General features: G+C 38.4%; 1 protein-coding gene across 2 annotated transcripts; it reads right to left on the reverse strand.

Moving 5' to 3' along the window:
• Positions 1–224: 224 nt before the first annotated feature.
• On the reverse strand, positions 225–22572 carry LOC127811701 (organic cation/carnitine transporter 4-like). 2 transcript variants are annotated; one of them, XM_052351825.1, is made up of 2 exons: positions 22054–22572; positions 225–1810 (listed from the first exon to the last, which is right to left on the reverse strand). In XM_052351825.1, exons 1-2 carry the CDS (start codon positions 22475–22477, stop codon positions 657–659), a joined length of 1578 nt encoding a protein of 525 aa, XP_052207785.1. In that variant the 5' UTR covers positions 22478–22572; the 3' UTR covers positions 225–656. The 2 variants fall into 2 exon arrangements, with proteins under 2 accessions (XP_052207785.1, XP_052207786.1); XM_052351826.1 differs by having other exon boundaries at positions 225–1815; positions 22054–22484.
• Between the last annotated feature and the right edge of the window lie 3310 nt (positions 22573–25882).

Below are 25882 nucleotides of genomic sequence, written 5' to 3' on the forward strand. Positions count from 1 at the left end.
TATTCAGATTAAACTAATCAGTGCATCAACTTCTAATCCTTATCTATATTCCCGAGTACAAAACCTTTCTTCTCTCAATGCACAAAACTAAATTCTAATCACTCAACACTTCTTTCTTATGAACGAAATTAATACTCAATCATAGATAAAATAGAAACTCTCTCCTTGGATTGTCTCTTGACCTACCTCCCATGTCTTCTTATTTATAGAAAGAACAAACACTCCAATATAATTAACTATCATTGAGATATTACAATTAGACCCCCCAAATACTAAATATATTATATTTGGTATTTTAAGTCTAATGATCTAATCTTCCGATCAATGCATCTCCAATATTTACTAATCTTCTATCGGACAGACTTGAGGCAAACACAAGATAGTTAAATAATAATCTTTTAAATAGAAAAAAAATAAAAAATTATTTAAGCAAAATATCAAATTTTAATTGTTAGACATTGGACCTTACCCATACAACACACTCTCACTCACTCACTAGACTAGACCCAAGTATTTTCCCATATACACCGTACTCACTCCTGCCTTCTTGTTATCCCAAAACAAAATAAAACAAACCCGAAAAAAAAAAAAAAAGAGAAATCGAGTAAACAACAAAATCCAAATCTCGTATTTCAAAAACCAAGGACTGCCTCCAATTAGTTTCTACTTTCACCTTCATCCATGCCACCCAAGGTGTCGTAAAGTGGCCGGTTCAACGTCTCCGGCAGGCAAAACGCCAGCAGCCCTCCCACCAACCCGCACAAACCAAACACCGCGAACGGCATCCACCCGCCCACCACTACCACGAAGGGCGTCAGAATCGCCCCCATCTGTGCCGCCTGCGTCGCACATCCCAGCGCCGCGTTCCTCACCACCGTCGGAAACAGCTCCACCGTGTAAATGAACAGCAAGTTGTAAGTTCCGGCCATACCAAATATCCCCAAAAACCCACAAACCATCCTCACCACCTTCCACGCCCCATTTCCTCCAACCAATCCCCCTATAATGCAGAAGAAACCGCTGAACCACTGCGTCCCGATTGCCAACGGCTTCCTTCCAATCTTATCCAGCAAGATTGCCGTCAACAAGAATGCTGGCATTTCGGCTACCGAGTTGATGAACACATTGAGGTAGAGATTGGTTTCCAGGTTGACGACGTTTAAGCTCAAGCCGTAGTACACAACTGAACACAGGAAGTTAATGCCAACTGAAAGAAACAAACGAACCCGAGTTAGAGGCAAGCGAATCACGTCAATTACAGAGCCTGTGATCGCCTGTTTTTCTTGAGCATTTGCAATGGTAGTGTTCTCGTTGGTTTCCTCATCCAGGGCCAAGATTACCCCTTCAGGAAGGTGTTTCCCATTGGACTTGGCGATGCCCTGCATGGTCTTCATGGCGAGGTTGAGCTTGCCTCGGATGAGGTACCATCGAGGGGACTCCGAGAGGAATGGGACGACAGCGATAAGGAAGAGAATGGAAGGGATTGACGACGCTATATAGAGAGCTCTCCATGACTGGAAAATGTAGGCTATGCCGGAGAGCATGCCGATGCCGCAGGAGAAGAAGTAGAAGGTGGACATGCCGGCGGCGCCACGCTTGGTGGGGCCGACGGGCTCGGTGGCAAGGACGAAGGCGCAGAGGCCGACACCACCGGTGCTGAAGCCGGTGAAGAGGCGGAGCAGGGCGTAGGTCCAGAAATCTGGAGCCAGGGCCGTTAAGCAACCGAAGGTGGCGTTGAGAACGCATACTGCAATTAGGGATCCTTTTCTCCCCAGTTTGGAGTCTGAGAGATGTCCAAATATTCCAGCCCCTGATCTTCAACAATACAAACAAGTTATTTACGTCTCTGCAATTCAATCCTCAATTCATCCCAACCTAAACATTGACTAGTTTAGAATTTAAAATACGATCCAGCCAGCAACAAAATTTATAATTTATTATCTTTTTTAAAAAGTCGTTCATTTATACCACTAGGGGTAAATTGTGTATAAGATGTAGTGGACTAAGAGTTAATTAAATAGATCTAGTGGGAGACCCTCAGGAAAATTTTGAGATAAAGGAATCCACTAAATGAATATGCATCGGCCACTAAAGGGCCCAAGAGATCCTCTTGGGAGAGAGGTCTATAGGAGACCCTCCCGGTAGACTCTCAATGAAAGGAAGGTCTAGGTGACCAGACAAGGTCTCTCAGAGACTCCCCGGCAAGACATTCCTAGAACGACAAAAGTGCAAACTGATGACTCCAAAAATTTTATTCAAAAATTGTGCAATGGGTAAGAATAAGCCAAATCCAAGTCAATCCCAAAATATTAGGACTGATTGTCACAAATCCCTTAAGCTCTTTTATAAATAGGTGAGCCCTCATTCTTTAAAAGTAAACCATTGAAATCCAAGAAAAAGCTTTGTTATCTTTTCTAACTATGGGAATCTGACTCAAGTATTGGATTATTTGCGTAAGAAATGCTTTGTCTCCTCTGATTGTTTTCCTTCTTGCAGAATTCTGATGGGTTAAAGACGAATTCTTCAATATAAATTTTATTATTGTATGCATGCAATAACATAAATAAAAGAAGAAAAATACAACATATATGCTTTCAAGGTATTAGATTTCAATTAGTTGGTTTCACTATATATTAAAATTTCATCGTAATTTTACTGGTTTTAAATATAGAGGCTAGTTACTGAGAAAAAAAGAGAGTGATGTTGTCTATCTTAAGTTTCAAACTTATATAAATAATAAATATATTATTTTGGTAATATTTGAAAAGGTTTCTTTTCACACACCCAACTTGAAATTCAATCTTTATATTAATAAAATAAATAAGTTTAAAATTATTTAAAATTATTTTTGATCTTTTGAACTTAAGAATTACAGTCTACTAGCAATTTCGGTCAAAACCCAGAACGTTATAAGAGTTAACAAAATCAGTCCACTATGTAGTATTGAGTGGCTATACCATCATAGTGTGACTTGGCTCAAACTATGATGGTATTGAGTGATATACTATCAATAATTTAAAAACCTTTTTGAATTATTGATAGTATATCATGTAATAAATTGAGAGAAAACAAAACAAAAACATTTATGTATTTCAATCTCAACATATAAGTATACAATTCTACAATAATGAGACAAAATTCAGTCAATACATAGCTTTAATACGGAAAACACTACAAAGCCTACCATGGCACAATTTTTGCACGGACGTCAATGACGCTACTTATCTGATTGTGATAACACAGTTATGCTTATTTATTTTATAGGGGATGACTCTAATGGAATTTGATGTCTATGTGGACCAAGTTGTAGTAAAATAAATTTAACAGAAGAATTAGAGGAAAATCCAAAGGAAAAAAGTTTTCCAATCACGACATCCACGAAGGACAAATTCACAAGCTAAAGTATAAGGAGAGCCAAAAGGGCCTAGGAGACCCTCTCAAGAGAAGGGCCTCCGAGAGACCTTTCCGACAAAGAGTTTCTGGGAGACTTGTTTGGTAGACTCCCTATGAAAGGAAGGTTCGAGAGAGTCTTAGTAGACTCTTGTGAAAAGGGTGAAAAGGGTCATCAGGAGATCTTAAGATTTTTCGAAAGAGTCCCCCGAGAGGTATTCCTAGAACAAAAAGTGCAAACAAAACAACTCAAAAAATCTCTCCAAAAATTTCATAAAAGATAAGTCTTATCTATAAGAGTTCAAATCCTAGTCAATCTTAGAATAGCGAGGATGCTTATCACAAACTTCCAAACTCACCTATAAATAGGTGAGCCCACCCTCAGAAAACGTATGCTTTTAATATTGATTCAAGAGCTTTGCAAATTCTTCAACGTTCTCAAAAATCTAACTTAAGCATCAGAGGGTTTACGCTTGAGATAACCTGCACCCTCTAATCATTGTGTTTCTTGTAGAATTTTAACAACTTAAAAACAAATTTTTTGACAAATAAATTTATTATTGTATCTACACAACAACAATTGGCACCATTTGTGGGAAATCGATTGAAAAGTTCGAAAAACTAAAGATGGTTTGTACAAGATCTCCAATCATTGGAAATAGGAAAAAGGAAGGTCATGACATCAAAATCCTCCTAAATCGACTCCAAGAGACCCTTCCAACAAAGGCTCCCATAGACTTTGGGACATTTCCTCAAACTATTCCTCTCAGTAAGCTGATAGGATCCCCGATAGAAATCCAAACAACAATCAAATATCAATAGCTATCAGACTTTCCAGCTAAGAACAAAAGCAACCCAAGGCATTCGAGAGGCCCTTAACTCTCGCTAAGACTCAATACCAGAACAATCTCTCCATCTCCCAACTTCTTCTCCCTCTATATATTCTTTCCTCCCTCCTCCTGAACAGAAATCTGTTACGCGCTTGCTGGGTTGTTACACAACCCAACGATTTCCCTTCACTACCCCTACGCACATGGCTAGTTGTTATGCTAGCCATCCAATTTACAGCCTTGCCCCTTGTCTTTGATAAGTCAAGTGCCTATCATTACTCCCCCCACCCCAACTGTCACCTTGTCCTCAAGGTGGAAAAATGGAAACTGCTGCTGGATCAAATGATAAGGTTCCCAAATAACTTCCAATGGGGGTAGCCCTCTTCCATTGTATGAGCACTTCAAACTCCCGTAAGTTCTTTCCGAACCCTTGTCGAACTCCCAACACCTTGACTTTGTCAGTTGCTTCAAGGCTTACCAATTCTCAACCTCATCATGAAGTTCACCCAAATTTCCATAATTATTTAAGATCTTTGGGTCAATACCATTGGGCACCAAGTTCTTCACATTGAAGCTTGCAAGCAGTTTCTCAATACAGGAAAACAATATCTGGAAGTAGCTCTTGCCTTGGTTATCATTACTTGTTGCAACCAAAGGAAGCTCTGCAATTTCTAGTCCAAAAAGCCTAAAGATTTCAGCTGATACAATGGATGAGTGCACCATTAATACAGCACAGTACATTCCTCCAAAGTCTTGGCCCCTTGAGCTCCTTCCATAAACCATAGATGGAATTAAGTCACGTCCAGTTCCTGAATCGACAATAGGGTCAAAGCATTCATGGAAGATGGCAACTGCTTTTGAGAGCAACATTCTAGTTTCCCGAGAAGCAATTTTTCCATTGAGTACCCTCCATCTCACATCAAAGTCGGAAACCATATGTGGAACTTTGTCCTCATGCTTCTTCTTTATGACATCCAACAGAGAATCTTAGATCTTCTCTTCTCCACAAGTTAGTAAATTTTGTAAAGCAGAATAGGTCATCCTACAACCCATGCAATAGAACCACTTTCCCTTTGGCAATTTCTTTAGATCGGCCATCTTAAGTTCCTTCAAGCAGCCGACATGATATTCTTTCTCACACTAATCACAAACTATAACAGTCTGTGGGCCAAATCTAAATTTGGTAAAATCAAAACCTCTGCACAAAACACATGCAATGACCTCAGCATCTTCAGGATTTTTAACAGTTCTAATACAACGTTTGGTTATTTCTTCAATAGGATCAATTCCTGAAACCCTTCCAGCTGCTACAGCATTAGCATTACGCTCCACAAACTTATCTCTTTGGAACATATTTTGGCAATACGGACAGTACCATATACCATGAGGAATGCTTGATAGTGATGCACATTCCTTGGGCTCCACAACAGAATGCAAATTGAGCCCTTGACTTCTAGAAACAGACTGCCCTTCCACCATCATAACATGCTTGGACGAGGCACCCACCCCCTCATGATGGTGAGAATACATGGGGGGCCCTCCATTATCAACCAACCCCATGTAAAATTTCTGAGAAACCTAGCTAAGAGTCACACCATCTTCCCAGACAACATGGATCGTTGATGACGCCCCCTTCCTCGGCGAGATGCTCTCCTTGGTTGTCACCAATTCGACCGTCCACAACCTTTTAAATGGATCGATCGTCGGCTGCCCTTCTGCCTCGCCGTGGAACTCCCCAACACCATCGTCGTCGGCAGCCACTCTGCCTCGCAACACCATCATCTGCTCAACCGCCAATCCCCTTTCAATATGCAGCTCGTCCCCCGTGCCTTCCAGCATGGACCCTAAGCGATTCCTCAATAGCCCATTCAACTCTTCCCAGCTTCTCACTCTTCGTCTCCGTTGCTTGCACTAGACCCATGAAAGAGCAGCCCCCTCCAAACACAGTGCTGCTGTGTCCATCTTCTCCTCGACAACTAGCCCATTCACCGCAACTCCCAACTCTTCACCCGTCACCTTAAGCTCTGCCTAACTCCTCACCCGTCACCTTCGCTGCTCCCACTGGAACCACAATAGAGCCGCTCCTTCAACGCATAAGGCCGTTGTCTCCAACTTCTCCACATCGGACAGCTGGTTCACAATGAAGTAGCGTTCAGCCCTAAAGACCCAGCCATCTAGATCATCTCCCTCGAAGATGGGTATTTCCAAGCGTCTCCCACGATACTCCTGCCTTCCGACCCCGTCGCCCCCTTCGCCACTTTTCGCTCCAGCTACCAGCGTTCCCTCCCTTGTCAAGGGCGAACTCGCAGGTGGGTCTTCCTCATCTCGCTTCCCCTTCCCCTCTCTCTCTCTCTTGCTCCTCCCGTCTCTCCTCGTTCTTCCTCTTGCTTTTGCTCGCCCGCTCCTGTTCTCCCATCTCGTTCGCATCCTCGCGAACTGCTCTAGCAAGTTCGCTAGGTCTCTCCATCGTTTGAAACGCACTCCTCATGGCATCATCTCCCAGTTGAATGCCTTCCACCCTCATCTCCAAATCACCGACTAGATCAGTCAAGTTCACCATTAGGATCAAAATGCTCTGATACCAAATTGATAGGATCCCCGATAGAAATCCAAACAACAATCAAATATCAATAGTTATCAGACTTTCCAGCCAAGAACAAAAGCAACCCAAGGCGTTCGAGAGGCCCTTAACTCTCCCTAAGACTTAATACCAGAACAATCTCTCCCTCTCCCAACTTCTTCTCCCTCTATATATTCTTCCCTGCCTCCTTCTCAACAGAAATCTATTACACGCTTGCTGGGTTGTTACACAACCCAGCGATTTCCCTTCACTACCCCTACGCACATGGCTGGCTGTTATGCCATCCATCCAATTTATACCCTTGCCCCTTGTCTTTGATAAGTCAAGTGCCTATCATAAGCATGAAACATTGAAACAACAATATGAAAAGAACACCAAGGCTCTTAGGGAGATGACAACCTTCCTCTAGAATGCACTTCCATAAACTCCACTTTTGCTCATTCATCAGAATTATGCAAAATGTGGCCACTAGTAGAAACCCTACAAGAGAGTTCCCCATAGAGCCCTCCCCTAGAGGCCTACCATGAGACAATCTCTCACAAGGCCCTTCCCTAAAGGCCAATCGAGAGTGAGAGGTATGAGAGTCTCTCTTAGAGCAACAAGAAAGATTGGGCGAAGTCCTAATCCGAAATAAAGTTGGGATAACCCAACCTTGTAAGGAAAAATTCTAGCAAATCGTAGAAAGCAAGGCTATGGTCCCACCAAGGCATCAATCCTAAACGAACAATTAATCAATTTTCAGTGGCTGTGAAGCCACCGACATGAAGAAAATGATTAAGCAAGTGCTAGAACAAGAGTTGGTACCCATAAAAGAGGACTAGCATAAGAGAAAGATTTCCTTTGCTCCAAAAATCATGGATAAACCCCTTCCTCCTAAATTTAAGATGCTCCAACTTACTACTTGGGGAAAAGTGATCCCCTCGATCACATTCAAAATTATTGAGCCTATGATGTTACTACATGGTTGGGAGGATGTTATCATGTACTGAGCTTTCCCTTCGACTCTGATTGGCTATGCGCTCACATGATTTAATAGTTTGGCTGAAAAGTCTATCTCACCATTCGAGCAATTGAGAAAGGAGTTCATTAATACCTTTATTATCAATAGGTACAAAAAGAAAAATGCACAATCTGCTTAGCATCCACAAAGTGACAAATAAACCATTAGACAATATAGTGATCATTTTAGGAACGCAACATTGGAAATATAAGACTTGTAAATAGGTATAGCAGCAACTGTGATGCTCCAATGGACAAAATTAATACCATTGCAAGAATCCCTAGCTTTGGATCAGTCTACATCTTTGGCAGACTTATCTGCTCAAGCCAACAAGTACACTCCGTTGGCTGAAGTAATACAAATAGTAAGAGAAAACAAAGAAAGAAATAAAAAGAGAAATGAAAGGGACTTTGATAAAGAGACAAGCCAGAGGAAGGAGAAAGGCCAAAAGTCTAACAACCTTCCTCAACTAAATTCAAGAACTATACCCTCTCACAAAGTCATGCTTCGCTATTTTGGATGTCATCAAAAGATTAGGCCCTTATCGAATTTTCCAAGAAGACTAAACAAACCTCTGGGAAGAAAAAAAGAAGCCATCTACAAATTCCACAGAATCCACAGACACCACACTAATAAATCTTGCAAGTTGATGGATCAAATAGAGGCTTTGATTAGAGAAGAAAAACTCAAAAGATTTATGGACACTGAGGCCAAGATAGATTACCTCGACGATAGGGGGGACAATCCAATGCAAAAAAAAGTACCCTGACAAGCAAGGTCTAGGAGCACACTTCAACACTCAAATGTCTAGGCCCAAAAAAAGCCAAATCACCCTAAGGTAGAAGTCCATAAATGAAACCGTGAAAACAATTGTACTTTGCAAATGCTACAAGGAAGTACTAAAAGGCAAAAAACTAAAATACTAGCAAGTTTTATTTCAATATATATATGCCTAAATAAAATAACTTTTACCCTGTTGCAGTTTCCCTTTTGTGCATTTTTTTTTCAAGAAAATGAGTGCATTGTTAGCTTCTCAGAGCTAGCAAGGGTATTATAGGATTCTGATGAGAGAATCAAGAAGGAAGTAAAGGAAGAAAGAGAGAGAGGATAAGATAATAGAGAGAGAGAATTCAAATTCTTTCCATTTCATGCCTTTTTGCTTGAGCTCAATACAGATATATATTCTATTAGCAGTTGTATCTTCTAGAATGTACACCAGGAGAAGGTAGCTATAACTGCCTAGGTACAACACTAACAACTCACCAAAAATTTTGGACTATCCTACCCTTAGGCTATGACAATACCCCTTCCCTTGAAGACATTTATTATCCTCAAGAAATTACAAAAGTTAAGCAACTCGAGGAAATTGTTTGAGAATGTCAGGTAGGTACTCCTATGTTGTGTGATCAAGGTGAGAATAGGTCCATTACACCAGCACCTGTGTAATGGGAATAGAATTTTGATAGATCTTATCCCACAGTACAAGGGGCTTCTCCTTTTCTTCTAAGTCCACTTCCAAGGGAGGAAGGTTTGAACTTATGCGGTGAAAGGGCCCCATTGACCACTTCAGTAAAGAGACAAGGAAGAGGAGATGAATCCTTACTCCTTCGAGTAGCTACAATCTATAGGCTACCTTCCCCACTTTGGCTGCCATCAGAAAGGGCCCGTAATATTTCTGGCTCAACTTGGTGGGAAGGTGTCCAGCTACTGCTAGAACCTCTTAACCTTTAAATAGACCATATCACCCACCTCAAAGCTTCTTTCACTTCTCTTCTTGTCGGCAAGCTGCTTCATCCAATTCTATGCCACCACCAATTCTCTCTTGATCACATGTAATGTTTCTTGTCTCTACTATAAGTATTGATCTATAGCCTACTCCACCTTAGAGTATGTTATGAACCTAGGGGTATAAGGGATAATTGGGCTATAACTATTGTAACTATTGGGGGGTGAGTTGTTGTATACTTTTAGGGGGTTATAAGGGTTAGTTGAATGTTGTTAGGGAGTTACATGACAGTTAGAAGAGTGCCTTTAAGAAGGCAAGTGCCTTCTTCGTCACCCAATTCCTACTGGTTCTTCTTCTTTGTTTTCATCCACTATTCTTTCCATGTTAAGTAATTCATTTTGGCATCGATGGTCGGGGCTGAATTTATCGTCGCACTTATAACATAATCCCAACTTCCATCTCTGCTCCATAGTAATTGATTTTGTTGCATCAAGATTGGGATAAACCTTAGAATTCACATGCACTTGATTCCTTTCCAATGGTTGATAAAGCGAAGGCTGAATTTCCATTTCCATTGTGTACTTGTTGCAAATCGCTTCCAACGTAAGCTCCGTAGCTTTGTCTTCTCAGCCGCCTATTTCACTATTGTAGGCATCATCATCTTAACCATAGGTCGTAATTCATCCTTTAACCAACTAATAAAGCTCGATACAAAATATGGTTTAGTTAAAGTTGGCTGAGACAACCTCAATAACACCCTCAATTTCTCAAACTTCACCTGATAATCAATCAATGAACCCTCTTGCTTCAATTTATTGAATTCTTCAACTACATCTGACATTTTTTTCTCCAAACCTGCCACAAAGTTCTTCCGCAAATTCCATCCAATTCAATGTACTACCCTTATCTTACGCCCACCCTAGATACCAAGAATCAACCATATCATTGAGATAGGTTGCTGTCAACGTAACCTTCTGTTCTTCGTTAATTCGGTAAAATTCGTAAAACCTTTCACAATGACGAATCCACCACCTAGGTTTTACACCCTCAAATATTGGAATTTCAAATCGAGGCATAAGCATATGACCAACAACTTGGGAAAAAGTACCCCTTACTAGATTTCCCCGCTCCAACGCAGGCCGATCTCCCACTTCCAGCCCTTCATCCGGCCTGGGTAGAATGTCATCCCTATCCAAGATCTAGTAAGGACTCATTCTTGGAGGAAAATCGGGCAGCTGGCGAAATTAGGGCAATGCTGCAAGCATGTTAAACACGCTATTAATCTTTTGTCCGTATTGCTCCATCGCTTCTCTCTTCTTCTCCAATTCCCGAACGCTATCCTTGATAGCAGAAATGTCCTCTCGACTCCAAACCATGGCTTCTTGCATCTATGACATCCCAACTTCTAACGCCTCCATTCGAACTTCCAACTACTTCATCCGAGTTCCCTCGGCCATCCTTTGATTGAATTACAATATGGGACAAAACAGAGTGTTCAATTTGGCCAAACTACTGCTCAGCCCAAACACCCACCATCCGAAGTTGCTGTCAACCAACAACCCCCATACTTCTACCATTGACCCATGCCTACCCATTCACCGTCACCCTCTCCTCAGCCTAGAATCTTTTTTTTTTTTTTTTCTTTGTTGCAATCTTGGAATTTCGCCAAGACCCAACAGAAATTAACGATAGTAAGAGGAGTTGAAAACCCGAATTGTTCGTCCACCTCCTACGACCCAACCAGTCCGGGGTTAATCTCAATTAGACTACCCGAGAGTTGTTGCTCCGCCTTCAAGTCCACCAAGAATTGATCGAGGGTACTCACCTTGTTTACTTTGCCTTCAATTTCAGTCGAAAGCCACCTTTGATCCCACTGAGACCAATCTTCTGTTAGATATGAGCCTTAAAGACTAATTCTAGTGAGATAAAGGGATTCGATCTTATAATTTTTTAAATATTATTTAAATGACAAGTTTATGTTTTTATTTAAATTACAATATAGTTTAAATTAAAAATATATATCTATTAGTATAATAAGGAGTGGATACCATTCTTAGGAGTTAAAAATACGAGTTACAAATAATCCACAAAGTTCATTCAGCATTAGATTTATCAACGGGTTTCTCTTCGGCAAATGCATGTAAATAATAATCTTTCACATAAAGAAGATCTTCCATCTTATATTTCCATAAATGATAATTTGAACCATTCAAACTGATCATTAGACTAGTATTTGTCTTCATAGTTTAACACAAGCAAACAAAAAAACCTGAATCAAAGCTCTGATACCACTTGTTGGGATCAATATACCAAATCCCTTCTTGTGAAAACCAGTGAGGAAACAAAACAACTAGCCAAATACCAAGTGTAATCACAAAAGTAAAAGAGACAACCAATTTACGTGGAAAACCCCCTCAATGTGAGGAGTAAAAACCACAGGATCAAAATCCACCCAAAAATTCTACTAATATCAACAAATCCAGATTACAAAATCCTCTCAACAGTCACAAGAGGTAAGAGACAAAATAGAATCAATCTTATTTCAAACCAATAAAATAACTAAAGAGGCCCCCAGGGGCATAGCCTAGTGGTCATGGTGATCTCGTTTAGAGCCTGCTCCGTCATACTTAAAAGTGTTGCTCTGGGATTGAAACCTAGGGCCACCAGGTTCCCTGATTTACCTCCTTCACCATACTCTGGGGCCAATAGGTGAGGGCGCTCATGATGGGGCGTTACCCAAAAAAAATAAAATAACTAAAGAGATAATAAAGAACAGACTGAACCAGGAAGCAATACAATGACGGCTCAATTCCCAAGGATCCCAACCTCTAAAACTGATCTCCACTGTCCAAATCTTAGAACTATGAGTTCAGAACATACCCTCCAAATTTTAGCTCAATCAGAATAAACTATCCGATCGCCTATTTGATCACTGTTGCGCAAACAAAAACAGAAATTCGAGCCAAACCACAAGCCAAAACAAAAATGACTCGATTTTTAAGGATTCCAGCCACCAAATCAAATCTCCATCATCTAGATCCTAGAACAAGGAGTCTCGAACATACCTTCAAAATTTCAAATCAATCGGAGTGCAAACGACCATCTGATCGGCTATTCAATCACAGTCGCGCATGCAAGAACGAAAATCTGAATTTCTCCCAAAAGTTTGCCTTTTTTCTTCTGTTCTTTTCTTCTGTTTTCCCCACCTGTTATGCACGAATTTTCTATTTTAAGAGGCTCAAAAAAACCCGAATACATTAAGAATATTTTAGTCTCATGAAATAAAGATATTAGTAAAAGAAACCAAGCCATTCTTTTATAAAACGTCCCAACCATTATTGGGCCATCCTCCAACTAGGAGGGAAATCCGACCCAACAAATCTCCCCCTTCACAACTAATTGGAAGAGATCGCCATCCCAGCGATTGATCGAAAAGACTCAAGTTTCCCCCTAGGTAATGCTTTTGTCAACATATCAGCTCTATTATCATCCGTGTAAACTTTTTCGAGTTCCAAAGTCTTGGTACTTCAAACATCACATATCCAATGATATCGAACATCAATATGTTTTGACTCTAAATGAAATGTCAGATTCTTACCAAGGTGAATAGCGCTCTAATTGTCACAAAATAATACATAACGATCTTGCTTGAAACCGAGCTCCTAAAGATATTTCTTCATCCACAACAACTCTTTGCATGCCTCTATAGCTGCAATGAATTCTGCATAAGTAGTCGAAAGTGCAACACACTTTTGTAACCTGGATTGCCGTGCCATAGCTCCACTTGCAAATTTTACCAAGTACCCTAAAGTAAATTTTCGAGAATCAACATCTCTGGCCATATCAACATCGGTGTAACCGACCAATAATAGTTTCTCACCCCCAAAGGTAAGACGTAACCCAGATGTCCTACGCAGATATCTCAAAATCCACTTAATGGCATTCCAATGCTCTCTTCTCGAATTAGAAAAAAAATGATTAACTGTACCAACTACATGAGCTATGTCTGGTCTTGTACACACCATGGCATACATCAAACTCCCCACTGCTGAAGCATACGAAACTCGCTGAAGCATACGAAACTCGTTCCATGTCATATTTCTCTGAATCTGTAGTAGGACTTTGTGGACTACTCAATCTAAAGTGTGTAGCAAGAGGAGAGCTAACAACTTTAGATTTATCCATATGGAACCTCTGAAACAACTTTTCTATGTACTTCTCCTATGACAAAGATAATGTCTTTTCTTTCCGATCTCGAACGATTCTTATACCAAGAATTTGTTTCGCAGGTTCCAAATCCTTCATAGCAAAAGACTTACTGAGTTGTTTCTGCAACTGCACAATTTTGACTAAATTCTTTCCAACAAGCGGTGCCAATTTGTTGGGTCGGATTTCCCTCCTAGTTGGAGGATGGCCCGATAATGGTTGGGGGGTTGGGGCATTTCATAAAAGAATGGTTCGGTTTCTTTTACTAATATATTTATTTCACGAGAATAAAACACCCTTAATGAATTAGGGGTTTTTTAGCCTCTTAGAGTATCAAATTCGTGCATAACAGGTGGAGAAAACAGAAGAAAAAGGGCAAACTTCTAAGAGAAATTCATATTTTCATTCTTACCTGCACAATTGTGATCGGATAGCCAATCAAATGGTCATTTGTATTCCAATTGATCTAAAATTTTGAGGGTATGTTAGACTCCTTGTTCTAGAATCTGGACAGTGGAGATTTGATTTAGTGGCCGAGATCCTTGAGAATCGAGCTATTTTCGTTCTGGTTTGTGGTTTGACTCGAATTTCTGATTTTGCTTGCATAACAGTGATGGAACAGGTGATCGACCGATCTATTTTGATCTGATTGAGCTGAAATTCGGAGGATACGTTCTAGACTTGTGGTTCTAAGATCTAGACGATGGAAATCTGTTTTGGAGGCCGGGATCCTTGGGAATCAAGCCGTCTTCGTACTATCTCTTGGTTCAATCTGTTCTTCATTATCTCTTTTGTTATTTTATTGATTTGCGATAAGATTGATTCTATTTTGTCTCTTGCCTTTTGTGATGTTGAGAGGATTTTGTAATCCGGATTTGGTGATATTAGCGGAACTTTTGGGTGGACTTCAGTCCCGTAGTTTTTACTCCTCACATTGAAGGAGTTTTCCACGTAAATTGGTTGTCTCCTTTACTTTTGTGATTGCACTTGATATTTGGCTAGTTATTTTGTTTCCTCACTAGTTTTCACAAGAAGGGATTTGGTATATTGATCCCAACAAGTGGTATCAGAGCTTTGATTCAAGTTTTTCTATTTGCTTGTGTTAAACTATGAAAACAAATACTAGTCAAATAATCAGTTTAAATGGTTCAAATTATCATCTATGGAGAGGTAAGATGGAAGATCTTCTTTATGTGAAAGATTACTATTTACCTATGTTTGCTGAAGAGAAACCTTCTGATAAATCTAACGCTGAATGGACTTTCTACATCACCAAATGTGTGGGTTGATTAGACAATGGGTGGATGATAATGTATTAAACCATGTTAGTAGTGAGACTCATGCTCGTTCTTTGTGGTTGAAGCTAGAGCAATTATATGCTCGGAAGACTGGAAATCATAAGTTGTTCCTAATCAAGAAGATGATTGATTTGAAATATGTAGAAGGGACACCGATGTCAAATCACTTGAATGCATTTCAAGGATTGTTCAATCAATTGTCTGGTATGAGAATCAAATTTGATGATGAGATTTAGGGTCTATGGCTTCTTAGTACACTACCAGATTCTTGGGAGACATTTAGAATGTCACTTTCTAATTCCACTCCAAATAGTGTTATCTCCATAGACTTAGCAAAGAGCAACGTTCTAAATGAAGAAATGAGAAAAAGTCACAAGCTAGTTCCTCACAATCTGATATTCCAGTTACTGAGTCAAGGGGGAGGAGTTTGAATCGGGATTCAAAAAGAAGTAATAGTAAAAGCCAAGGCAAGTCAAACAAGTTTGCCATTGTAGAATGCTACCACTGCCATAAAAAGGGGCACATTAAAAAGAACTATTGGAAGCTAAAGAGAGATAGCAAAAATGGAAAAGGAAAGAATCAGGGAGATAATGAGGAACGAGTGGCAGCCACTATTGAAAAGTTTCTTGTTGTTCTTAATGAAAATGTTGTGAATCTTGCATGCCATGAAAGCAGTTGGGTCATTGATAGTGGAGCCTCTATTCATGCTACATGAGGCGAGAATTCTTTGCTACATATACCTTAGGTAATTTCGATTCCGTTAAGATGGGTAATAAAGGCATGGCCAATATTGTTGGCATAGGTGATGTTTGCTTAGAAACTAGTAATGGTACTAGACTTGTGCTTAAGGGTGTTAAGCATGTTTCGGATATTTGTCTGAACTTGATTTCAACCAAGAGACTTCATGATGAGGGTTCTTGCAGTACATTCAGTGATGGTCAATGGAAGCTTACAAAAGGTTCCATGGTTGTGGCTAGAGGTAACAAATCTTTGTCTTTATATGTGATGCAGGCTAAACTTTCTAGAGGCATTGTGAATACAATGGAGAATGATGGTGCTGTTGAGTTATGGCACAAGAGGCTCGGTCACATGAGTGAGAAAGGAATGTATGCATTGTCCAAGAAAGAGCTAATTTCGAAAATCTCTAGTGTACACTTGAAAAAGTGTGGTCACTATTTGGTTGGCAAACAACATAAGGTCTCATTCAAATCTTTTTCTATTACAAGAAAGTCATAAATACTTGATTTGATACATTTTGATGTGTGTGGTCCGATGAAGACAAGGTCTCTTGGTGGTGCATCTTATTTTGTCACGTTTATTAATGATCACTCAAGAAAGGTGTGGGCCTACAATATGAAGAGTAAAGATCAAGTATTGAGTATTTTCAAGCAATTCCAAGATTGGTTGAGAGACAAATGGGAAAGAAGTTGAAGTGTATTCGAACTGATAATGGAGGAGAGTATTCTGGACCATTTGATACTTATTGTCGAGAGCATGGTATTAGACATCAGAAGGCGCCACCTAAGGCACCTCAATTGAACAGGTTGGCAGAGAGGATGAACATAACACTTGTTGATAGGATTCAATGCTTGCTTTCACATGCAAATTTACCAAAATCGTTTTGGGGCAAGGCTTTGAACATTGTAGTACATGTGTTGAATTTGTCACCGAGCGCGCCTTTATAAAGTGATGTTCCAGATAGGGTTTGGACAGGTAAGGATGTTTCCTATGGTCATTTAAAGGTTTTTGGGTGAAAGACATTTGTTCACATTCCTAAAGATGAGAGATCCAAGCTTGAGGTAAAATCTCGGCAGTGTGTGTTCATTGGCTATGGTCAGGATGAATTCAGGTACAAGTTTTATGATCCAATTGATAAAAAACTCATCAAGAGTAGAGATGTTGTGTTCATTGAATATTAGACCATTCAAGATATTGATAAGTCCAAAAAATCAGTTCAGAATATAGATGATTTGGTTGATTTAGAGATAGTTCCTCCTACATCTATTCAAGGTCAAGTTGAGGATGAGGTTCAGATTGATTCATCTAGTACAGATGCTCCTGCATAGGTTGATGATAGCGTTGGTAATGATGATCATGTTGAGACACCAACTACCGAGGACCCTTTTCCAGTTAGAAGATCTACGAGAGATCGAAGACCATCTACAAGATATGATCCTAGTGAATATGCGCTACTTACTAAAAGGGGAGAATCGAAAAGCTTTGATAAAGCTTTGGAAGATGAACACAAGGAAGAGTGGTGAAAAGCCAGGGATGAGATGGATTCTTTATACAAGAACCACATGTTCAAGTTGTTTTGTTTCCTCATAGGTTTTCACAAGAAGGGATTTGATATATTGATCCCAACACCTTCTTAGGTGGGTCGGAAGCGACTCCTCAACAGCAACTTGAAGTCCTCCCAATTCCTCACCCTTCGTCGCTTTTCCTCCCATTGGAACCACAAAAGTGCAACACCCTCCAAACACAGTGCTGCTATATCTAACTTCTCATCATCAGTTAACCCATTCACCGCAAAGTACCGTTCGGCTCAGAAGATCCAACCGTCTAGATCTTCGCCTTCGAAGAGGGGCATCTCCAATCGACATCCTCAGATCTCCGACCGCCAACCCCCATCAGAACCGCCTGCTTTAGCTCGTTGTTCTCCTATTTTCGGCGTCACCTCGAAATCCTGAATGAATTCCGGTGGTTGGTATCCCAACTTCTCCTTGTTCTTCCTCTCTCGTTCTTGCTCTTCCCACCTCGTTCTCATCCATGTGAACTGCTCTAGCAAGTTCGCGACATTCTTCTCCACCGATTGAACCTCACCCCCCATGGCATCAACTCCCCATTGCAAGCCTTCTATCCTCCCTTCCAATTCACCTACTCGATCCATCAGGTTCACCATTAGGATCGGTGATGCTTTGATACCAAAATTGATGCTAACCAGAAAAGAAAATCACTTTGAGACTTGGATTTATTTCACCAACTTCAATCAAATTACAAGGAAAAAACTAGGCATTCGAGAGACCCTAAACTCTCCCTAAGAACTGGATCCAAAATTTTTCTTACCCTTACAAATTTCTCCCTCCTCTATATATTCTCTTCCCTCCTCTTCTAATCGAATTCGATTTCGCACCTATTGGGGTTGTGTAACAACCCAACGATTTTCCCACTCTACCCTTACGCACATGGCTAGTTGTTATGCTAGCTAGCTAGCCAGCCAATTTAGTTTCCTGCCCCTGCCCCTTGGACCGTCTTTGATACGTCTAATGAACCGAGGGCCTATCAATGAGCCCATATTCAGAGAAAGTACACCTCTAATACTGATTAAAGAGCTCTGCAAATTCTTTTGCATTCTCAAGAATCTGACTTAGAATGCCACATGTCCCCTCTAATCCTTTGCAACTCCTTGTCAATATTTTCTAAATTCAACTTCTCACAAGCAGAACTTCTGACAAAGACATCGTGAACTTCTTCCTTAGAAATTACTAAGTTCTCCTTCCTAAGTATAATTTCTTCTTCCTGAGTTAATTTCTAAGGGTTGACAGTGAAATGTTGATTACATGAACGAGGAGAGTATAGATCTCTAAATATCTCAAGTATTGGTCTAGTTTCTTGAATAATCGGATCAGAATAGTCCTTCGAAAGAAAATGAGCAGGAAGTCTAACCTATAACCATTTGGCAATTAATATCAGGAATTCATTCAATTTTTGGTTGCAACTAGCCACAATTTGATTGAAAGTAGCAACACTTTGGTTGAAACTAGAGAAATCTTCCTGAGACATGATCTAGACAGCTTTAGAATTTGCCTATGTGCTACCTTAGATTCCTTTGCTTTGGAATTATGCCTCTTAAATGATCGGCCTCGAAAAATCAATCTTCAAGAAATTGTTGTTCTATACAATCTTCCTTAATCTCCACTTTAGAAACAACCTCCAAGATTCAGCTACTATTCTAATCAACTTCAGCTAAAAAAAATCTCACAAGCAAGAGAAGTCGAAGGCAAAGACTGCTCGTCAACCTCCTATGACTCAATTGGTCCTAGATCGATCTCAATTAGTCGAATCGAGAGTTGTTGCTCCGCCTTCAAATCTACCAAGAATTGATCGAAGGAACTCACCTAGCCTGCTTCGCCTTCAAACTTTGAACAAGAATTGCCAAAGTTCCAGCCAAAAGCTGCCTGATGCTGCTTCATCTTTCAATTCCAAGCTGCAGCCTAAGTCACAATGTAGTAACCAAGAAACAACAATCGCTGATGATCGCAATCACTATCTACTTCCTGACCCAATCGATTTTTCATGATGAAACTACCAAAATTTACGGAAACAGGCTCGACTCTAATAACACCTCCGAAAATTGATCGCCTCTGTTGCAGCTTCTTGAAAATCGCCTTCAATTAGCTTCCAAGGAAAGCCTTGCTCTAATACCAAATGTCATGCACCAAGGTTTAACCTAGGTTTTGTAAGGGAATTTGGAAGAAATCAGGAAAGAGAGAATAAAAATGGAGGGAGAAATGAGAAGAATGAAGGGTGATCAGGGAGAATAGAGAGAAAGGGAAAGAAGGGCAAAAAGATGCGAGAGAGAGAAATCAGGAATAGAATTGAAGAGAGAAGCATTCAATCAATTATTACTTAATATTCTAAAATATCCTCTCTAGTAGCTTATATAGCTACTCTTATAATTAGTGTTTTTAGTTATAATTTGTAACTGAAAGTATTATAGCTTCCCATTCTAAAACATAAATGTAACTGAAAAACATACTAGTTGTAAAAGAAAAATACAATTCAGTAATTGCAGCATGCTTTAATGACCATTATACCTTAGGGTAATGACAACAAGTGAGCCCATATTCAAAGAAGGTACGCCTCTAATACTGATTAAAGACTTCTACAAATTCTTTCTCATTCTCAAGAATCTGATTTAGGATGCCCTGCGTCCCCTCTGATCATTTTCTTTCTTGTAGATTTTTGACGACTTAAAAACAAATTCTCTGATAAATAAATTTATTGTTGTATCTAGGCAACAACATAATTAAATATCATATACCTATTCTATCCTCCATTCAATCAAATTAAATTTTAGCAGATAGTTTTTATCTTTATCAAATTAAATATGAAGAATTCTCTACCTAATATAATTTTACAACCATATTATCCTCCGACATGCATTAACTAAACTAACTGAATATACACCATGTTTAACAAAACATAAATATTAAATTAATCCATAAAAAATTATATACAAATTCACACCTTAAAAAAGTTAAAAGGCATGTTTACTAGTGAAGAATGTTTTCTATTTTTTTTATCTCTAGTTTTTCTTTTCTATAGAAATTAGAGAAAAATAGAAAAAGCATTTATTTTTACCAAATATGAAATCAATTTTAGAATTCAGAAAATAAAAGAATGTGTTCAAAAATAAAAAATAAAAAAATCTGCTTGAACAAAAGATGAAAATAAACTAACATTGATTTGTCCTTCTGTTTTAATTACAATAGCACACAAATTGTGTGAAGATGAAGGATGAAGCTTTGTGTGAAGGAAGATGCGAAGAAGCTTTGGGTGACGGTCTTGTGGAGATATGGATGCTACTGAGATTCAAAGTTGGATTGTGTAAGGGAAAAAAGGGTAACATTTTAACAAAGATGTTCTCAAAGTTGGGGCTGTGTAAGGGAAAACAGGGTAACATTTTAACAAAGAAAACATCAGATTTCCAACACAAATTTGAAAAATATAATTTAGAAAAAAAATCAATTTGAATACAGTTTCTAATTTTCAATTCCTATAAATAAATTTTCAAAAAATCTATTCCAATTTTTTACAAGTAAACAACCCCTAAAATTCTGGTAACTACAACGTCTTATCATTGTCCTACCAACTAGTTTAGGGTAAGACCCACTCCCATTTAGTTCTGGCGAACACAACACCTTTTGAATAAGTTTCACCTTACTAGAGACGAAAACGGAGCTAGGGACACCCTTAAAATGGTGCTATATGTGTAATATGTGTGTGTTTGTGACGTATTGTTGTTGGCCACGTGATTCTCTAGGCCTTGTGTGAAAAGACAGAAAGATGGGTTTCCAACCCTTGTCGATGGCCACGCAAAAAGGACCTCACTTTCGTCAATAATCAAGTATGGGGTAAATTAAGGGGGACTTTTTGTGAGGTATGATATATATAATTAAAAATATATTAATATCAACTTTTTTTTATAAATTAATTATTAAAATTACCATTACTTTGATAAGATAAATATTATGAATTTAAATTTATTTCAAATTCATTAGTATTTGAATTTTAACAAAATAACAAGATAAGTAATTGAAATTTAAATTAAATTCAAATTATTAAAGAGATGTGTCTATCTATATCTGTTTGATACCTATAAACAAGCATAGAGCCTAATAAAAATTACACAATAATCAGAATTAGTTACTGATCGCTCATATACTGTCTGCGCTATCACCATTCGAGCCTCAGGTGGACGTATAAGAAAACTTTTATAATTTTCTTTCAGGGGAGATCGTTAAATAAATCAGTTTCAATTATTCCATCGATATAGGTATCACCGTTTCCTATTTATTTAAAAATTCTACATTAATAGATATATTTTCTCGTACAACCTTGGAGAGCCCATAATCTGACAGCTGACAGATAACTTCCACATTTTTAACATTACTACAATAGTAGTAGCTAGTAATTAATTAACTACATTTAATATCCACCTTCTTAAAGCACCAATCGAGGTTTCCATTGCTTCCAGAAAACAAGTTGGGGATAAATTAATTAATACTTGCAAATGGCAAGAAAGAAGCCTATGAAAATATAGAAGAAAGAGTTTTGAGACAACGATGGACTCTTGCCAGTTCCCTATCAATGTCAAGCATATCGTGATAAGAAAAAGATATTCCCAGAATACTTTCCCGGAAAAAACTGAACCAGAATCAGAATGGCATAGCCACAGAGAAAACCTAAATTAATGCTCGAAAACGGCGGAATAGCGAGAGAACACGAGAGAGAAGTACCTATCATGCAGCCGCCGAAGAAGAGGGATTGGACTAACCCAACCTTGTACTTCTGACCGCACACCAGGCCCCACTCCGCCACGGTTGAGCTGCTGTCGCCGCCGATCCACTCCCAGGAACCGGGTTCCAGGCCGCAGAAGCCGCCGCCGGCGGAGGGGAAGGAACAGGCTGCGCCGACGCACCTCCAGGCGGGTTCCCGATCGGCGAATATCATGACCATGGTGTGGAAGGCCTCGAGAGCCCAGGCCAGGCTCGTCAACACGAAATGCCTCAACTGCCATCGCCCAAACTCGCCACAGTGAGCCTGTAGCATGTCGTCCATGCAGAGCTTCTGCTTCTCGTCGCCGGAGAAGACCGTCTTCGCCGGGGCAATAAGCGGTAGCCGGACCTCGCCGGCGCTGAGATCCGCCGACGTCGTTATCATGTTTTTGTTTTTTTCTGCTGAGCCTGTGGAATCCTAATATTTGGCCTGCAAAATGGAAAAATCTGATCCTCGTTAGGCTTTTTTATAGGTGGCAACGCGATACACCAGGCATATAGACGTGGAGGTCAATCCAGCCGTTAATCCGTGGAGGATTAGGGTTTTCATTGACTTATAAGACTGTTGTTTTCTTTAAACAAATAGAAGATATATGTGGAAATGCGGCCGTCATGCAATTTGAAAGACGAAAATAACATCATGATAAAAAATTTATTATTAAAATTGTTGAAAATAACATTATATGAAAATTAATTGTTATAATTATGGAGCATCTATCCAATATATACAAGCCTATATATATTATTAGGAAAAAAAATACCCATAGGCCTCCTGTAGTTTGAATATTTTCTTTTGTCCGAATATTCTTTATGATTTATTTTTTAATATTAGTTTTTGTATTAGTTTAGGATTTGAATATCCCAGCATCTTTTGTCAGATCACCACCTTTCACCCTCAACCTCCCCCTCATCTCCTTGATATGATATTTTATTTATCTTTCTTCCAGCGTCGAGGGCAGATCTAGAGCAGATCACTCACCAGATTCATGAATATTTCAACTCTCTTCCCCTCAAATAAGTTAAATCTGTTTTTTTTTGGAGGAGAGCTAAATTCCGAGACTTACAACATGTGCCTGTCCCCTAAATTCGTTCTTGTCTAGGATTATCATTCTTACGTAATCTCTTATTATTTATATTTTTAATTTTAATAGAAGAAATAAATTATAGGTGAAGATTTTATATTATTATATAAAATAAAAAGTCGAATTCATGACCTATTGATACTTATCTAAATTTATCGTAACCCAATCAATTAATTTATGCCCTAATACTTATCTTTTTTCTGTTTCACCCTAAGCCTCCCGTGTACACCACCATTTCCTTCAATGTCATTATCAAATAACCATCGCACAGCTACTTTATCCCACTCTCTCCTTTCATGCTTGTTTCTCGTCTCTTCTCACCATGCTTGTATCTTTGACAGTTGGAACCCAACTCTCCGTTGTTTGCCCATTCATCCTTTGTTTTCAATTTTTTTACTTTTTCATTATTTAATTAGATTAAATTCAGATTAATTTTAATTTAATTGATAGTGTTAGTAACAATATGCCTATTATGATTTTAGAAAATAAAGGGAATAGCGTGGCAAAAAAACAAACAATAAGGGGGTGTCTACGCAAAATTAAATAAAACTCACATAATTGAAAGCCTCAAAAGTTTGGAATACCACCCAATCCTTTTCCTTCTTAATTTCACAAGAAATTTTAAAAAATTCATGAAATCTTAATTATCAATTTTTTCGATAAACTTAATTGTCCATGAGGTGAAAAGTTTTAAGCAGGGTAAGTAGATATATAGGTGTTGCACCAAACTTGCATATAGCCGCTCCAACTTAGAATCTCTAAGTTTTCATGGCCTATGTGTTGCCATTAACCCAAAATTTTATTCTAAATTCATTAATTGTTGTAACGGGGTAAATTGATAAATAAATTCAAGTCATTTTTTCTTTACTAAAATATCTTTTATAACTATATATAATTACATGATAATTATGATAAGGGTGGAGGTGGGATTTGTCACGTTGATGAAGTATGTTAAATAGTAAGATAAGAGGGGTAAGTCTATAACATGAATCCCTCGTGGCAACTCAACTAATCAATTACATGGGATTTAGATATTAAATATGTCAAAATTATGTATTCAAATCCTGGACAACACAATAAGTGTTGCATTTGCTAAAGGGGCACGGACATGGGTCTTCGACTCGAATTTACCTAGCTTCACTTGATTGTCCGATTGTATTAGTGCCAATAAGTTATAGGAATGAAAGTGTTAGTCTCTATCAAAAAAAAATTTCTTTTGATTTCTACGTTAAAAAAAAAATTATATAATGAAAAGGAAGAGGTGGGAAAATTGATACTACATACTCGCAACATGTGTAAATAGAAAGAAAAATGCTATTAATACAACATTGTGTACACATTAAACTATACAATGATGTATCAATATCTAAAATATTCTCGTCCAAGGTGGTGAGACGTAATGAAACGAGGGGTATTTATATTATTTATGTGCCTTATGTAGTCCAAGATATACATAAATGATGTACAAATAACATGACCCAAATAGAAACCACTTTCAACTTACATTTGGGGAATTCTCATCATTCTTTGAGCAAATCCACTTTACCCTATCTCTCTAAATTTTCACCGTTAGTAATTTAACCATATCTAGATTGATTTAAGCATTTAAATATGATTTCGAAAGAAGAGCAAGATCAAACCAGTTATAGCTTAAATTTAATTAATTTTATTGATGTAAATTCTCATACAAGAAATGTATACTAATACAGTATGTAATAAACACAAAATAATTTCTCATGAGTCGTTGCCTTTCCAAAGGAGGATCGAAAAGGCTAAGGGGGCAATGGAACAATCTGGTCCTAAACACAGGTAGATAAGTTTTTCTAATAATAGAGGAATGTTCACATTTAGGGTTTATCCAATTTGATTTGTTAGAATATAGCTACGGCGGCCTCCCAATTCATGCGTCGTTGTCATTCCCCTTTTACCACAGTCAATATTAAGGGTGTGCACGGTACAGTTTGACCAGTCTGAATCATTTTCAGCAAACCAAACTGTTAGTGCGGTTTTCCGATCAAACTAGACCAGTCTGGTTTGGTGCGGTTTACCACGATTTGAAAATAACTATTGACACATATAATATATTATAAAAATATTAGATAGAATAATTATATATTATTATAAACTATTATAATCTGTTGGTAATTATAATAATTATATATTATTATAAACTTATTATATATTATTATAAAAATATAGGGTGATTTTTATAATAATAAGTATTGTAGGGACTGTTTGGATGATTTTTATAATAATATATTTTTTTTATATTTTCTTGGGCGGTTTGGTTTTAAACCAAACCGCCAACTATACAAACCACAAACCGTGCGGTTTGTACAACCATCAAACCGTTTTGGACAGCAAAAAAAAAAAAAATTGACTAGTTCGATTTGGTTTGGTTTGACCGGTTTCCACGATGCACCAATTTTTTTGAACACCCCTAATCAATATAAATTTCCCATCATTTTATATATTCCATCATTAAATATGTAAATTTCAAATTTAGTGGGTGAAGATTTGTTAATTCTTTTATTTATTTTTTATTTATCTCTATAATATTTTTAATAATCATTGGATGGATTTATAATTATAAGCAATCCTTGACTTAGATTTAATGTAATAATATATCATATCATCTTGTAATGATCCAATAAAAAAATTGTTATGCATTCATCAAATACTAATGTAACATCTCATATCGGGCAATA

Source organism: Diospyros lotus, chromosome 10 (genome assembly GCF_014633365.1).
Source record: "Diospyros lotus cultivar Yz01 chromosome 10, ASM1463336v1, whole genome shotgun sequence".
NCBI classification, from domain to species: domain Eukaryota; kingdom Viridiplantae; phylum Streptophyta; class Magnoliopsida; order Ericales; family Ebenaceae; genus Diospyros; species Diospyros lotus.

Excerpts from the sequence above, each read along its gene's own strand:
- LOC127811701 (XM_052351825.1), bottom strand. The coding sequence starts at position 22,477 with ATGATAACGACGTCGGCGGATCTCAGCGCCGGCGAGGTCCGGCTACCG. Across the intron at positions 1,811-22,053 it reads CTTCGGCGGCTGCATGATAG|GGGCTGGAATATTTGGACAT; the intron begins GTACTTCTCTCT and ends GTTGAAGATCAG.